Here is a 15,622-nt window from a genome sequence, read left to right as displayed (position 1 = left end):
CAAGTGAGAGGTGGCATGGCCTGGTTGAGGGATGAGTAGACAATGAGGATTTGAGGTCACATGGTTGGGAGATGGCAGTAAGTGGGAGTCGAGATTGCTGGAGCCTAGGTGATGTGGTGCAGGAGCTCAACCAGATGCTCGACCCCCACTCCTACAGGCTCTGTTCTGTAAGTTTTTGCCCTTCCTTCCGTATCTGGCCTAGTTGGAGCCCTCTGCAAGGCCTTGGTGGGAAGGAGGAGAGTCCTTGCAGTCACCTCTTTCCTCATCCACATGTTCTATTACTAAAGCAGCGCATTGCCTCTTAGGTTGGAAATGCTAATTCCAGAATAGGAAAGGGCCAAGGAAGCAATGTACCTTGGGGTCAGTGCTAGAGGCTGATCCAGGGAGGCTGTTCTCCCTCCCCAGTGAGCACAATGGGAGCAGTGAGATAGAAGAATCCTGGCATGGTGTGCTCTCCCCATGGCCTCCTGGCCCAGCCACTGCCTCAAGGCAACCTACCATATAGCTGTCCTTGAGGAGGTGGTGGGCCTGGATGTCCAGGGTTGGTTGGGTGCAGCCTGACTTGGGTGCCAGTCTGGGTGGGGCCACAGCCTGAGAGTACAGCCTCAAGGTTGGCAGTCCTGAGTTCAGATTCTGTTTTATCACTGTCATGCTGTGTGATCTTGAGCATATCATATAATATCTCTTTCTTCATCTATAGAGCTATGTTAAGATATATGCTTCGGATGTTGTCTGGCAAGAGTTAAATTAGGTGACATATGTGAGGCATTCATCCTGCCACTTGGCTCTTGATAGCTGTTTAACCACAACAAAAAAAGGGTGGATAAAACATCCGTGCTAATTAGGTGCACTGAAGCATCATCCTGTGCTCTCAGCACTGAGGCCTAGACCCTTGGCTTGACTGTGGACATCTGGCTGGCTCAGAGGATGAATGTATAAGTCAAAGTGGCCCCTCTGATCCTGTCCCTCTCAGTCCTGGGTCACTCCAGAAGATACCAGTGTCCCCAGTCAGAGCTGGGTCACACCCTGACACCTGGAATAGCTTAGGGATGTATAGTCTCCATCTACTCTGAGAGCTGGGCAGTATGTTCTCTACCTAGGAGGGATTCTCACAGAGGGTTTATGGACCCCCAGATTTTAGGTGCTCTTGGTTATCGCAGACTGGTCCACACTGCTGATGTTATAGAGGAGGAGACTGAGGATCAGAGAGCAAGAGTTGAGGTATTGATCTCGTACAGTTCGCTCATACTTCTTGTTTTTATTTAACACACGTTTGAGCACCTGATCTGTGCCACGCTGCTGGACACTTGGGCTCCGTGAGGGCCAAGAGGCCCAGCCTTCAGGACCTCTCAGTGTGGATGTATCAGGGAAGCCTGGGTGAGAGACCCCATCCAGGCCTGGGGAAAGCTAAGAACCCAAGCCTTCTCCCTAGGCTGCCTCCCTAAGCAGTGTTCAGCATGGGACCCTGCATATTTTGATCATAGAGGGGACAGGATATAAGCTGAGCTTTTGTGTGGCCCATCCCCATACCTTCTCCCTCCCCAGTGAGCACAATGGGAGCCAGAACCTGCTTCTGTGTGAGTGTGCGTGTGGAGGAATGAGGCTATTTCAGGCTCTGTGAGTGGGGCAGGGAGTGACCAGGTGAGAGGTGGCCACCTGCGGTCAATGCTGCCCTCCCCCATAAGGTGCAGACTGACAGCTCTCTAGCCACTCCCCTTCCAGGCCTCAGCTCCTGGATTCAGCTGGACAGGGTTTCTGAGAAAGGCCTGGCGAAGCCTCACTCGGTCTGACTCTGGGCCCAGGAGTGACACAGGAAAGGGCACTGCCAAGGCAAGTTGCTGTAGACTCTTTCATGTCAGATGCTTTTGGAGCATATATATCATTAACTCTGTGTCCTGGAGGGTCATCCTATATATGTCAGTCAACTCCAGGTTGTGAGAGTTTTGTATAGAGGGAGTTTTAGGGTCTGGGCAACTGGTTCTTGGGCAAGAGAAAGGATTCCATTCTCCATGCCTGAGGGCCTTTGGAGAGGTAGGAGGATGAATGAGGGAACATGTGACAGGAAGTGGAGAGACCCTGGCAGTGGCTCATAGGTGTTCCTCTCCTCTCCAGGGCCCAGCATTCTTGGAGTGCGGCCATTTCCTCTTCTAAGTACCAAGGGAAAGGAGTGAGTTCCAGAGTCAGTCACTGATCTGTGCCTACCCCCTCCCCACAGTGTACATGGGAACATACACATACAGATCCAGTTCTATTCTTGTAAAGCTGGAGAAGAATCAAGATTGCTCTGCCCTCATCCCTGCTTCTGAGGTGGGGTATGGGGGTCTAGACAGTGACTTTAGCCTGGTCCCTCTGGGAACCTGGGGTTGTCAGAGGGGAATGAAAGAGCCAGGAGGATCGTGAGTGGCTCACTGGATCCTAGCCAGCTCTGGCCTGTGGATGGATCCTTCTGGCTCAGTGGCTATTACCATGCCCATGGATTTGTCCTGTGTGTCATCTTGGCCCTCTACCTCCTGCTCCACCCTCTGCTGCTACCACCTACACTGCCTTAAGCAACCTGTCTGCCTGCCCTTATGGGGAGTCTGGCTGAGGCAAATGGGGCATAGCAGCTGGTTCAGTTTACCTGGCTGAAGCCTAGGAGGGGGTGCTTGCCCCAGGTCTCAGGCAGATTGGAGAACTGGTGGTGCTTGGGTTCTGCCTTTAGTAAACAAGACTGTATTGAAGCTCCCTTTTTTCTCCTAGTCCACTGAGAGTCAGCCTGGGACCTTCAAGTCTGCAGGGGTTAAGGCTGGTAAAAGTATTGATTTAGGCTTATGCCACAGTTCCCCTTCCCCTTTAGTGTGTGTGGGGATGGGGCCTCCCCTGCCATCCCTGGAGGCACTAAGACCACATGGAGCCTGGGACTTAATGAGAGAGTAGGATTTCCCAGGGTTGACCTCTCAACAAGGGCAGTGGGAATGTGGGCTAACTGCTGTTTCCAAGGGCCCAGGCCATTCCCTACCCCAGTGTGATGATTTTTCTTCTGGATGGAGTCCAGGCTTTTGCTCTGCAGTGGGTTAACTGTGTGGGGCAGCACTAGAAAGACACACATCTCTCTTAGTAGAGCTGCCTTTGGTAGGGAGGAAGGTGTGGGAGAAGAGGTCTTTGGACTCTTTCTGAGTTTGAATCAAGGCCCCACCGCTTACTAGAGTGTGATTCTGAGGAAGTCACTTGTTCTTTCTGAGAATCCCTACCTCGAGTTTTGTTTTTCTGGGGACTAAATAAGGATGAGGCCCAGTACCTGGCCCCCAATAGATACTTAGCAGTCCCCTCCTCTGGGCCTCATGCCATTAGGACTTTGTAATTTTGGGAATCATGCTTGCCTACCTCTGGCCTAGGCTCTTGCAGGTTGCCTGGGCCATGAGAGGAGGTGCAGCATAGGGAGACTCTGTTATACAGGCTGTTCCTAGCCAGGACCTATTTCTTAGGGCTCCCAGGTGGCTTTGGGTCCTGTGGCACTGCTCTGGAGCCAGTCTTCCTGGGTTCGAATCCTAACTCCAACAATGCCTTGCTGTGTTGGCCTTGCTGAATAGTTTTGCTGTCTGGTTCCAGAAACAGAGTTGATAATGGTACCTATTGCACAGTGTTGTTTGGATTGCATGAGCTGATGGGTGGAAGGCAACAACTGGGGCAGACAGTGAGCACCTTGTCAGATACCAGCTATTGTTAGGATTATGCTTGGGGGTGAAAAGAAGGCCCTGAAAGACCTCTAGGTGAGAGTTCCCAGAAAGCCCCTGGACCCCTCTTTGGAGGTTATGTCCTGCCGACTCCCCTCCCCTCCAGCCTGAAATATAGGTCCTGTCCTCTGGCCCTGCTGTTTGTGTTACCCATATCCTGACCTAGTACCAGCCCAGCTTTTGCCTTTGAATACCACCTGCTTGGGGAAGTTGGACCTGTGGGGTTTGATGTGTTGACCTGCAGCACCCTGAAGGTTAAATGAACCCATTGTTTACCCTCCAATAATGAACAGCTGTGGCTGCTCTGTTTCTCCTCAGGGGTACCAGTGCCAGTGAAGGGTACTGTCCCTACTTGTCACCTTACTCAGGGCTGGGTATGCTGGCCAGGGAGGAGTCATGGCAGCCTTCTGGGCCTGGGATCGGCAGGCATTGCAGCTGTCCTCATCACATGTTGCAGGTTATGGATCTAGGGCTGGCCATTTCTATTGAACTCAATATCTGGGTTTGGTTTGGGCCAGCTTACACCATTTTTTCTTCCTGGATCCTGGAAGATAACAGTCTTGTCCAGTTTCTAGACTCCATGAAGTCTTGGCCAGGCAGGGACTTCTTTTCATGATGGCCTCACCGACAAGGGCAACCTGGTACTGCAAGACCTCTTTGGAAGGAGCATTGGCGCCAGCTTGTACCCAGAAGCTTTAGATTCCAAGCAGACTGCCCTCTTCTCATATGCCAGGACTCAAGAGTTCTCACAGCACTTGTTCTGGGCTCAGGTACCTAAAGAAATGACTGATTTAGGGAAGAAAGGGAGTAAGCAGTTGGAACTGAAAGGCTCAGGCTGACCTCCTAGGGTCAGGCCCAAATCGAGGCATTGCATTGAACCAAGGTGTGTGGAATTTCTAGCTATCAGGACACTCTTCTATCTTCCATGCCCTTGACAACCTTAGTGGGCCATTCTTCTGGTGGTGGGCATGGGCTCTCCAGGGAGTCCAGGGAAGCCTTCCCCTGATCAGCCTTGCCACTCCCCAGCTGGTCTTAGGGCCTCTTCCATCTCTTTGCTGGTGCCTGGTTCAGCTTCCTTCTGGTTCCAGCTCAGTACAGGGCTGCTTAGCCGGTGATGGGTTTGCTGAGTAACTTCCTAGGATGCCCTTTAGTCACTGGCCAGGGCAGAACAGGGCAGGAAGTATCCTCACTTGTGGAATTGAGGGGTTGCTCAGGCAGAAAGAGAATACCTGTGGCTAACACACCTCCCAGATCTCAGGAGTCCTGTCTCTTTCTCTCTCTCTTTTTTAAAGATTTTATTTGTTTATTCATGAGAGACACACAGAGAGAGGCAAAGACACAGGCAGAAGGAGAAGCAGGCTCCCTGTGAGGAGCCTGATGTGGGACTCAGTCCCGGACCCTTGGATCACACCGTGAGCGGAAGGCAGGTGCTCAGCCACTGAGCCATCCAGGCGTCCTGAGTCCTGTCTCTTTATTAGCTTCTTCCCTTCCCTGTAGTGGGAGTTCCTCTTTCGAGGTAGAGGGAGAAGAATTTTGCTAATGTGCAGGGCCTGTGTGTGCATGTGCATGCATGCATGTGCTGTTGCTGAGCATACACCAAGAACTTAATGTGTACCCAGGATCCTGGGCCTTTCTGCCTAGAAGCCTGGAGTGGTGGGGAGAGATGAAGAGACCATCAGTTACTGTGCAGCACAAGGCCTGCTCCTTCATTTGGTTATTTGAGATTACAGAGGAAGGGCTCTAGGCAGGGAGGATCAGAAGGCTTTGAGGAGGTTGTTTGAGCTAAATCTTGAAGGATGGGCAGGAATTTCCCAGGCAGAAGGGACCTTGGAGTAAGGTGAAGAAGGACATTCCAAGCAGAGAAAGTAGCTTATGCAAAGGCAGGAAGCATGGGAGGACGTAGCATGTTTGGGGAACTGCAAATAGTTCTGTGTGGGTGTGTGCGGGGTTGTGGTGGGAGAGGAGGCTGGCAAGGCGGGTTGGCCCAAAGCCTGGATTTGCCCCTCCCTCTGCCATTCAGATGCTCAGTGGACACCTGCTCACCTGGGTTCTGGCCCCTTCTGGGGCCTAGGAATGCAAAAAAGGAGTGCTAGGGGAGTGTGTGGACAAATCCAGGCAGTGTTGCATGGATCACTTAAGACAACATTGCATGCTGGGCTCAAGAGTTTCAACCTAGAGCAGAATTGGGAGCCATTGAAAAGTTTTGAGCAGGGTGGTCACGGGTGTTGTGGTGCTTTATGGGGTGTTGTGCTTTTGGGGGATCAAGGAGGATATTGAACTTGGGAGCTCCATAAAGGCTGCTGAAGTGATCACACAAAAGACCCTGAGACCCAAACCCAGGTGGGCCAGAGATGATCAGTCAGGTGACCTTATAACCCATTTCTTCATCTAAACTGTATTGAATAATTCTTTTGTACATCTATAAGTTCCTGGGCTCAGGATCATAGTGATTGGCATTGCAGTGGGCACTGTCCCTAAGTCTGTCAGCGGGAGGCCTTGCCAGAGCCTCCTGCCTCAAGCCTGGGATGTGAATGGAGCAGTTGCACCATCTATAGTCGGGAAGTGGTACTGCACTTGTCTCCGGTGCCTCTGCCTGGGTAGGGTGGGAGGAGTGTCAGGCCAGCCAAAGTGACTGCTACCAGGTAGAGTTGATGGAGGCAGGAGTTCACAGCAAAATGTTGTGTGTGTGGAGGGGGTGCTGGTGTGTGACACCAAGCTACCCTGAAAGACTCCCATGGAGGGTGCTCGAACCTAAAGAATGGGCAGGGAGGAACTACATGTTCAGAGGTTTGGTGAATGGTGAATTGGTGAATTGCAGGCCAAGGGTCACTTCTTTGGCCTGTGTCATAGCTGCTGATAACCAATGACCTTTATGGCAGTTTCTGAGTGCTGTACCCGGCTGAACCCTAATATGAAGTATCTCATTCAATACATCAATCCTGTAAGGAACTTTCACTCCAAGAAACCAAGAGACTTATGCAAAGTTACACGACTCAAGATTCATACCCAGTCCTGCTTCTCTCCAGAAGTTGTGGTCCTGACCACTGCACCATATTGCCTGCCAGAAAAGTCCTGAACTAGGCTTAATGACATAGGATTCTAGGGGGCAGCAAGGGGCCCCTAGCTGCAGAGAGCTGGGAGTGACCCCCAGGGACTGCATGGAAGTGAGAACCTGGAGTGGGTGCATTAGTCCCAGGCAAAGTGAGATTCCAAGGACAGGGCTGGACTGGGCTGAGAAACCCCTAGGGGATTGTTGACAGGGCTTAGAAAGGGAGAGCACAAGGAAGAACAGGTAAAAATAACTTCGGGTGCTGTGAAGGTAAGCCAAGAGAAGCAATTGAAGGTAGAGGAAGCTTGAATTTAAGGGCCAGTGGGACCCAGGTAGTGGGAGAGAGAGACCTTCAGGTTGAGGGAAATCCAGGATTAACAGAACAAGGTCCGTGAAAAGTGTCTTAGATTTAGGATCAGATACCCCTAGGGCTATCAGGGACTGGTATATATTCAGGTGCAGGAAGTGAGACAAATTGGGGCTCCTCGATGCCAGGAGAAGAGGTGAGAGCTGGACCTTGCAAGTCTGGGGTCAGGCTTAGTAAGTGTTGGAGACTAATATTGAGCCGACCTGCCTTAGGTTTATGGGATCCAGGGGAGGGAGGGCAGCTAGGGAGGGGAGCAGAGTGCAGTGATGTACAGGTACTGGGGGCCCAGAGAGACTTGGAGGGAAACCAGCAATCTGTAGCTGAGACAAGAAGGTACTTGGCAAGTGTGACAGGGTCTGGGATGGGGCACAGGTTACAGAGGAGGTCTGGAGGCTTTGGTGATGGTAGCTGGCCCAGCCTGAGGGTTTGGGGATGAGGATCTTCCCCAAAGATGGTTGTTTCATCAGCAACCCAGAGTTCAGTGTGGTCCTGCTTCCTGACCAGTGTTTCCTGTACCCCTTCCACAGCACAGGGCCTAGCATATTTGTTGGAGGCATAAATGAAAGGATGGATGAGTCCTATAGCAGGATGCCATAGACTGGGGCCATGTAAGTTTCAAAAGGAAAATACTCTTCTCCATTGTGGTATCTGGGGCTGTGGCCTTTTGGAACTCATGCTTCTTCCAGGCCTAAGCTGGCACAGAACCTAGGTGGCAAGAGTTCTGAGAGCCTCATTCCTTTGTTCAACCCTGACACACCTCTTCTTCCTCCTCAGGTACCCCCTGAGAAGTGCCGCTGTGCAGTGGGCAGCATTCTGAGTGAGGGTGAGGAGTCACCCTCCCCTGAGCTCATTCAGCTCTACCAGAAATTTGGCTTCAAGGTGTTCTCCTTCCCAGCACCCAGCCATGTGGTGACAACCACCTTCCCCTACACCTCTACCCTGTCCATCTGGCTGGCTACCCGCCGTGTCCACCCTGCCCTGGATGCCTACATCAAGGTGAGAGACAGGTCTAGTGTATGTGTATGTTGGGGGACAGCTAGTCCTTTGGGTAGGAGCCAGAGAGGACTGTTCAGGCTGGGATGAAAAGCTGTTTTTGTGAGGGCAGCACCCTGGGGCCCTCATAGAGCAGCCTGTGGAGCTAGGAAGATGGGTAGAGGTTGTTGCATCCATCCCAAATGCCCGAGACCTTATGGATGCCAAGGCATCTACTAGGAGCGTAGGGAGCTTATTCAGAAACCTAGCCTGATCAATTCAGCTCTGGCTTGGACCAGAGACATTTTTAGTTCTCAGCTCCCCACTCCAGGCTCAGATGGATGGAGAGGTCCACCCCGACCTTTTCCTGCTGGGGGCCCACAGAGCAAGAGCCCTGAGGCTTCCAGGGGCTGGCAGTCCCCAGGTGTTCATGTGTTGCCCCAGGCCTGGCCCCTGCATGAGCTTATGCACTTCTTCCCTGAGCACAGGACTGGGGCAGCAGCAGCCTGTCTCCTTTAGTTCCTGACCTGGTCATTGGCAGTGCTTGCAGACTGGGCTACTTGGAGGAAGGAAAAGAGCCAACCACCAGGAGATCTGATTGTGCATCTCTGTTTCCACAGATTTTTTTAAACTTTCCCTATTGCACATCCTTCGTCCTCTAGAACATTTTGTAAAGTTGAGTACTAGGGAATGACTCAGTTGGGCTTGAAAGTCATCCATTCAACTTGAATTTATTGAATGTCTATGTACTGTGCTGGATACAATGTGGAGAGTTGGTATATGAAATAGGCATTTACAACAAGTGGTAGAGACAGGTAATAAATGTCAGATAGGGGACCTGGCTGGCTCAGTTAGTGGAGTATGTAACTCTTGATCTTGAGGGTGTGAGTTCAAGCCCCACGTTGAGTATAGAGATAACTTAAAATCTTAAGAAAAAATAAATGTCAGACAAAAATGGGATATGTGCTAGAAAAGAATGGTGAGGAAGTGCGGGGACTAACTTGGATAGAGTGGTCAGGTACAGCCTCTTGGAGGAGGTAACCTCTCCAAGGTAACCTTGGAGAAGGGGATAAGAAGATTCCAAGCAGAGCAGAGTGGGAGCATGGGGTGACCTAAAGATACCGGGAAGTCACTGTAGTGTTCCAGCCAGGAAAGTAACACATGATCTGACCGTCTTAGTCATACATGTACAAGACAGGCTCTCTCATCCTGGGCAAGGTGGGACTAGATCCAGATCACAGGGGCCAGCAGAGGTGCTTAGGAGGCAGGATTTCCTTTTTTTCTTTTTTCCTTTTCTTTTCTTTTTTTTTTTTTTTTAAGGAGGCAGGATATCTATGTGAATGGTTGTCTTGGACTGGGGCAGTGGCTGTAGAGGTGCAGAAAAGGTGGAAATTTACAATCTATTTTGGAGATAGAACTGATGGACTTGTTGGGATTTTTTTTAAAGGTATTATTTATTTATTATTGAGAGACAGAAACATGCTCCCCATGGGGAGCCCAATGTGGGACTTGATCCTGGGACCCCGGGATCATGCCCTGAGCCAAAGGCAGACGTTCAACCACTGAGCTATTGAGGTTTCCCAGAACTAATGGACTTGTGTATGGATTGGATGTTGTGGAGGAGCTGGGAGGGCAGAGTCACAGCAGGCTCCAGTTCCTTTCAGCCTGGGCAGGTGGACAGGTGTGTAGTAGTGCTTTTCACTGAAATACGGAGATCCGAGGGAGGATCTGGTTTGGGAGGCAACCAGCTCAGTAGGCTGTGTAGTGGGGAGCTGCCTGAGAAACATTCAGGTAGAGGTGTGGAATCCCCAGTGCTATGTGCGATCTAGACCTCAGAGAAGATTGGGCTGGTGGTTATCTTAAGGGACCTGAGCTTTTGGAAAGTACATGCCCTGGGGGCAGCTCCTAGCAACAGAGGCTGTGCAGAGGGCATGGCTAGTGTGGCTGGGGTCAAGGTTCAGGGGAAGAAAGCAGGAATTTGAATTTGATAGATTTGAGGGAACCTGATGGGTGTTTTCCAGAGCAGCCTAGAAGAAGGGACAAGGCCTTGGTGATGGAAATGGGAGCTGAGACAGGTGTTGGTTAAGGAGATGAAAGGAGTCTGGTGTTAGGGCTGGGGAATGTATAAATAGGTCACCAGCTGTGGCCTTCTTGGTCAAGGACAGGAAGAGAAGAAACAGGACAGCTATTGCTGTGGTAGGGCAGGGGCAGGGGAGAATAGAGGTGGAGTTCTTTGTGAGCTGGCTAGTGGCAGCCAGAAGTGTTCTGAGGAGGAGCTGCTTGCCTGGGGGTGAGTTGGACTGGAGACTCTGGGCAGAGTGAGGCAGGAGGTGGGGTAGCTGGTTGGTGATGAGGGCAGGAACGCAGACATTGGTGCCTGAGGCCTGCTTAGTATGCATCTTGAGGGGGCCTCAACCATTTCACCCAAGAAAGGCTGCTGGGCAGTGTCTCTAGTCCTGTAGATGCCATCCTTAACCTCAGGATTGGAGGTGCACCCCGGGAAGAGACTTTCTGGGTTCCAGACCTCAGAACAGGACGTGTAGCATGTGGTGTGGTGGCGAGCAACTCAGCCACCAAAGCCTTTTCCTGGCTTCAGGGGTTTATTTTTAGACACCTTTGTCCAAATTTCCCGGCCCCTGACAGCTTCACAAGTTGCCTGGTTTTGACGTCACCTCTTTGATGAAAGCCCTTCCTCCTTCCTCCTCCTCCCGTGGGAGCCTGTCAGCTGTGTTCTGGGCTTGATTCTCCTGGGGTGGGGCCTGGAGCAGGGGGCCACCATTCTCTTTCCTGCCTTGGATAAGGAAGCCAAGGATACAAGAGAGAGCAAGGGGCTTCTCCAGGGATGTCTGTGAGGCATGCTGCTGTGGCTTGGCCACCAGCTGGGAGAGTGAGAGAGATGCCAGCCTTCCCACAGTGGAGACATGGCCCAAGGTGCTCTGATGGTTTCTGGAGGCAGAGGTCACCTCTGCCCCTGTGTTTAGCCTGATCTTACGTTCTGGGGGGCGTACCATGTGAACGAGGAAGGGGCTCAGCCTGCAGTGGATAGAGGAGTGGCCCTGGGCCTCTCTTAGCCTGGGAAACAGAGAGAAAAGAATAGAAAGCTCCCTCCCACAGCTGCCCTCTTCCCCACTGGCCTGGGACCAGAGAAAGGAGGCTGATAATGAGACTGTGGGCTCTCCCAGCTCTGACAGCTGGCTGCCTTTGTATGTGTGTGTGTGTGTGTGTGTGTGTGTGTGTGTGTGTGTGTACGCATATGTGCACCCTTCTTTTTCTCCACCTCTCTGCTTTCTCTCTGGATCTGAGGCTAGGTCTGCTGGGGAGGTGTTTCAAATAAAATGACAGCAACCATTGGCTTTCTGTTTCAGGAGGCGTGAGGGGTAAGGGAGGCCAGTAACCCTGCTGCCAGAAGGATGGGAGGGAGGACTTGGCAGGCTGGGACGGGCGACAGGAGTGAGTGGTCTCAGAACTTTGGGTGAGGGAGGTAGAGAGCAGCTGCTGTCCTGGAAGTTGCAGATGTGCCTGAGACTGGGGTAGGATTGACCTGATGGGACAGAAAGGTCCTAGGGGTCTCTGTGAGGAACCCAAAGAGAGTCATTTGTCAGGTTTCTGTGGAATGTGTAGATTCCAGCTTTGTGATCTATGTGACAGCCCCTGACTCTCTGGCCAGCCCTCTTCAGCTTGGTAGCCTGGCAAATTGAGCTGTAAGGGCTAAAACTCTGCCTTTCTTCACATAAACCACTGGGGGGCCCCAGGCAGAGCAATCTGGACAGCGTCTGTGCGAGGGGATGCCTGGGTACCATGTGACTATCATTTTATAGTGGAAGGTTCCCCAGCTTTGTTAGGCTGCTCCACCAGAGTCCAAGGAGGTGGCCTACTTGGACAGAAAGAGATCACCCCCTGAGCTTCAGGAATGAGGGGGTCTTCTGGCAGCTGCAGGAGGGTACTGAACTTCCATCAAATTGTAGGGCCACAGTTGATTTGGGGCCCAGGTGTCTATCCAGAGCAAAAAGCAAGGGCCCCAGAATTCACCACAGGATAAAACCAGTCTTAATGAGTATCCAGGGAAGGCTTGGGCACCTGGACAGACCAGGACCAAGTGAGAGGACTGGGGATGCCTTGTGTGTGAGAGGCCCCTGAACTCAGCAGTTGGCAGAGAGGTCACTGAGAGTGTTAGACTGCTTATCCAATTCCCCCTTGTGCCTGACTTCCTCTCAACAGGATCCTTAGTCTTCATAAATCCCTTTCCCAGGGTCCCTGCCTTCCAGGAGTTTTCAGGGAGAGGGTCCTTGTGATGTTTGGCTATCTTCTCCTGAGTTTAGGAAGACACAGGGCATTGTCCATGTGGAAGCTGGTTGGCTGGGAAGTGCAGGCAGGCCTTGGGAGTCAGACATTGGCTCTTTCTCCATAGAATTGTGGAGAAATTGGGGGACAGGGTGGGTAGGGTGGATATAGTGAGCTGGTTGGTTGGGAGGTGTCTTGGTGGTAAAGTTCTGGGACAGCTGGGTTGACAGGGTTGTCATACTAGGGGTTTTAAAGTGGGCAGGAACCTCAGACCATAGTTTTCAGACCTCTCTGGGGCAGGAGCCTATGGCTATGCTGAGGTGTCCCCATGGCTTGGCTGCCAGGTTTGGGGGTTGCACTTGACCCTTACTTGCTTCAACTGGAGTAGCTCTGCCTCTGGGTTTTAATGAACCAGGTGACCTCGTGATCTTTTCTTTGGAGGAGGGCATCTGAGATTTAAGTGGTTTGAAACTTCAGTCCTCAGAGAGGTACACAGCTTGGCAATATCCTGCTTCACCCCAGGCCTACTGCTTGTCCATTGCAGATCCTGAGGACACTGTGGCAGCTGCAGTGTGAATGGATCTGGGAGACACCAGGGCTTGTCCTGTGTGTAGGCAGGGACAGGGCTGCCAGAAGAGGCAGTTGTTTCTGGGGAGCATGACTGGCTGGGAGTTGGACCTGAGGGGAGCCCAGCAGTTCTCCCTGGGGTGGTAGTGACTGAACTCTTGAGTGGTGGATCAGATGGTGTTGTCCTAGGGCAGCCAGCTGGCCCTAAGGAGTAGTGGCCTCAGCAAGGTGCCTGTGGGAGTGAGTCAGCCTATTGAGCTGTGGGAGTCTGTTGCTTCTTCTTGAGAGGCAGCATGGTCAGAGCCTAGGGTCCTGTCCAGTGGCTCAGAATCTTCTGTGTTTCCCCTTAACCTACCTGGGGAGCTTTGAGGGAGTCAGTGCAGGGAATTGGGGAATTTGAGTCCATTCTGGGGCTAGAACACCAGTGGGAAGCAACATAGCCCTGGCAGTGGGAACCTAGGTGAGGATGCCCCAGCGGGGTATGAAATTTGGGGTCCTCTCTCTTTATGTGCCTATCACCTGTGCTGAACAACATGGAAGGGTCTGGAACTTTATTTTTCATAAGGGAGGCCACCTGGCGGCCCTTCCGCTCAGTTGCTTACTCAGCAGTTATTTACTGAGCCTTTTATATGGTATTATTTAGGGGATGGGGGAAGCAACTAGGAGGCAATCATAGGGTCATAATCAAAGCCAACATTCCCATCATTTTACAAATGGGGAGACTTGAGGGCTGAGGAGGGGAGGTTACGCAGGGTCAATGGATGAAGCAGTGGCTGAGTCCAGACTGGGTGCCCTGGGCTGAGGATCATTCTGATGGCTATGTGCTTTCTGCCACTTTGCCCCATCCATGAGTAACACTGGGCCCAAGACCTGTCATGAACTTGGGATATACTTGAGATGGTCCCCATGGTGGGCCTGGGATGGCAGCACATTGGGTCAACATCTAACTGGCCCTTGTCTGTAGGCCCGGCGGGCAGAGTCAAGGCTAAAACTGCTGGTTTGGGAGTTAGCTTGAGGAGCCAAAAGCAAAGGGCAGGGAGAACCTGGCTGCCCATTTGCCCAGCAGGTGCCCATTATGGGAGACGTTGGCAGTCACTTTGGGCAGAGGATGCAGCTGCTGCAGGTGCCTTATTGGGCTTCATGTCCTCACCCTCAGTGAGGTAGAGACGGCTCCATTCCCAGGCTTCCCTTACTGGTGTTCCAGGGCCAGCTCACTTGCCAGTGCTGCCGAATGCTAATTGGCCTGTCTCAGCTCAGGGAGAAGAGCACTCTCAGCAGCACCAAGACCTGGGGCTGAGTGATGGGCCCCCAGAATTCTTTTCTCCCCCATTTCTCCCAGACATAGGATTTAGCCATGCCCAGGGAGAGTGGGATAGGGAGAGGAAGGATGGATTCACCAGGGAAGGCAAAGCAACCTTTGGAAAGTGGTGGCATTTGCCCTCAGCCTTGAAGGAAGGGTAGCATTCTTTAGGTGAAAAGGCAGGTCAGGCAGAGTTACTGATTTGAGCATGGTTTTTATGTACATTGTGGCTAGAGTGCAAGGGAGGAGCAAGCGTTTGGACCCAGGAGATGAAGCTCTAGGGAACCGTTGATGGTGTCTGAGTGGATAAATGACTGCTTCTAGTCTAGGCTGGGCTTTGGAATAGGACTTCAGCACAGGGAGTTGAGGAGGGAGAGGTGGAGGCCACAGAACTGAGCTCTGAATGACTCTACTCCCAGATACCCTCAAGCCAAGAGAAGCCCCCTCCCCCCCTCCCTTACCAGGGCTTGGGTTCCCTTCTCCACTTAGGGAGCTGCCGTGGATGCTGAGGTATGGGGGGCTACCCATAGGAGGCCAGGTCTCCCCACTGCTGGCCTAGGCCCTGGAACCTGTTCCTCAGTCTCTCTGGCTACACCTCTCCCCACTCCCCTACCTCAGAACTGAAAGCACAAAGCCAGCCTTTGCTGGGGCGGGTGTGGGAGCCACCACTCTTGAAATACCAGCTCAAATGTGGTAGCTTGGCAGCCCTGCAGGACCCTGGGGGCTGAGGCTTGTCTGGATGGTTCTGTGGGGTTGGGCTGTCACTAATTCAGAGGGAGCCTTATTCCCCAGGCAGATGGGATTTACCAAGGAAGAATTCTATTGCTCTTCTCCAGAAAGCTTGGGATTCCAGCAACGAGGGAGGAGAAGGGGGAGAGATTTTGAGGAGGCTTGCCCTCCCGAGCAGAAACACTTTGTCCTTTAACAGAGCCTTTGTATAAGGGGAGATTAGCTGCCTGGTTATATAGATGGGAAACCTAAGGCTCTAGGGAGAAGGGCTTTCCTGGGGGTAGATGGAAGACAGAAGTCAGAGATACCAGTTGGAGATGAGAAATTCAGGGCTGCCTTCTCCTCACCTACCTCCTCTCCTTCCCCCTCTCCTCTTCATCCTTGCTTGCCCACCTGTCCTTCCCCTCTGGCGTTTCCTGATGCTTCTGGCTCCCAGGTGCTAGCCTTCATGGTTCCATCTGCACTGAGCAGCCTTCCTGCTGCTGGATCATCAATCAGTAGCATTTTCATCAGCCTGTGAACTGGATGGGGCTCAAGGTCCTTGGCTGCACAGATGCTGCAGAGAATGGCTGGATCTTGGAAAGGGGTGAGCCTGTGGTGGTAGCAACAGCATCTGGAGTCGGTGACTTCCCTCCCAGATTTGG

The 15,622-nt window shown here is 52.2% G+C and overlaps 1 protein-coding gene across 8 annotated transcripts in view; it reads left to right on the top strand.

Moving 5' to 3' along the window:
• The window catches only part of TEX264 (testis expressed 264, ER-phagy receptor), a 32,957-nt gene that overhangs the window by 7,561 nt on the left and 9,774 nt on the right, over nucleotides 1–15,622 (top strand). For 7 of the 8 annotated variants that reach the window (XM_025987095.2, XM_025987070.2, XM_072720891.1 and 4 more), the window contains one exon: nucleotides 7,904–8,125. The exons of the other annotated variant lie outside the window; for it this stretch is intronic. In XM_025987095.2, coding sequence (XP_025842880.1) covers nucleotides 7,904–8,125 — 222 coding nt within the window. The remainder of the gene's footprint in view (nucleotides 1–7,903; nucleotides 8,126–15,622) is intronic. 8 annotated transcript variants of the gene reach the window in all.

Source organism: Vulpes vulpes, chromosome 9 (genome assembly GCF_048418805.1).
Source record: "Vulpes vulpes isolate BD-2025 chromosome 9, VulVul3, whole genome shotgun sequence".
NCBI lineage: Eukaryota > Metazoa > Chordata > Mammalia > Carnivora > Canidae > Vulpes > Vulpes vulpes.
Note: the sequence above shows the minus strand (reverse complement) of the source record. Positions and strands in the feature narration are given on the sequence as shown.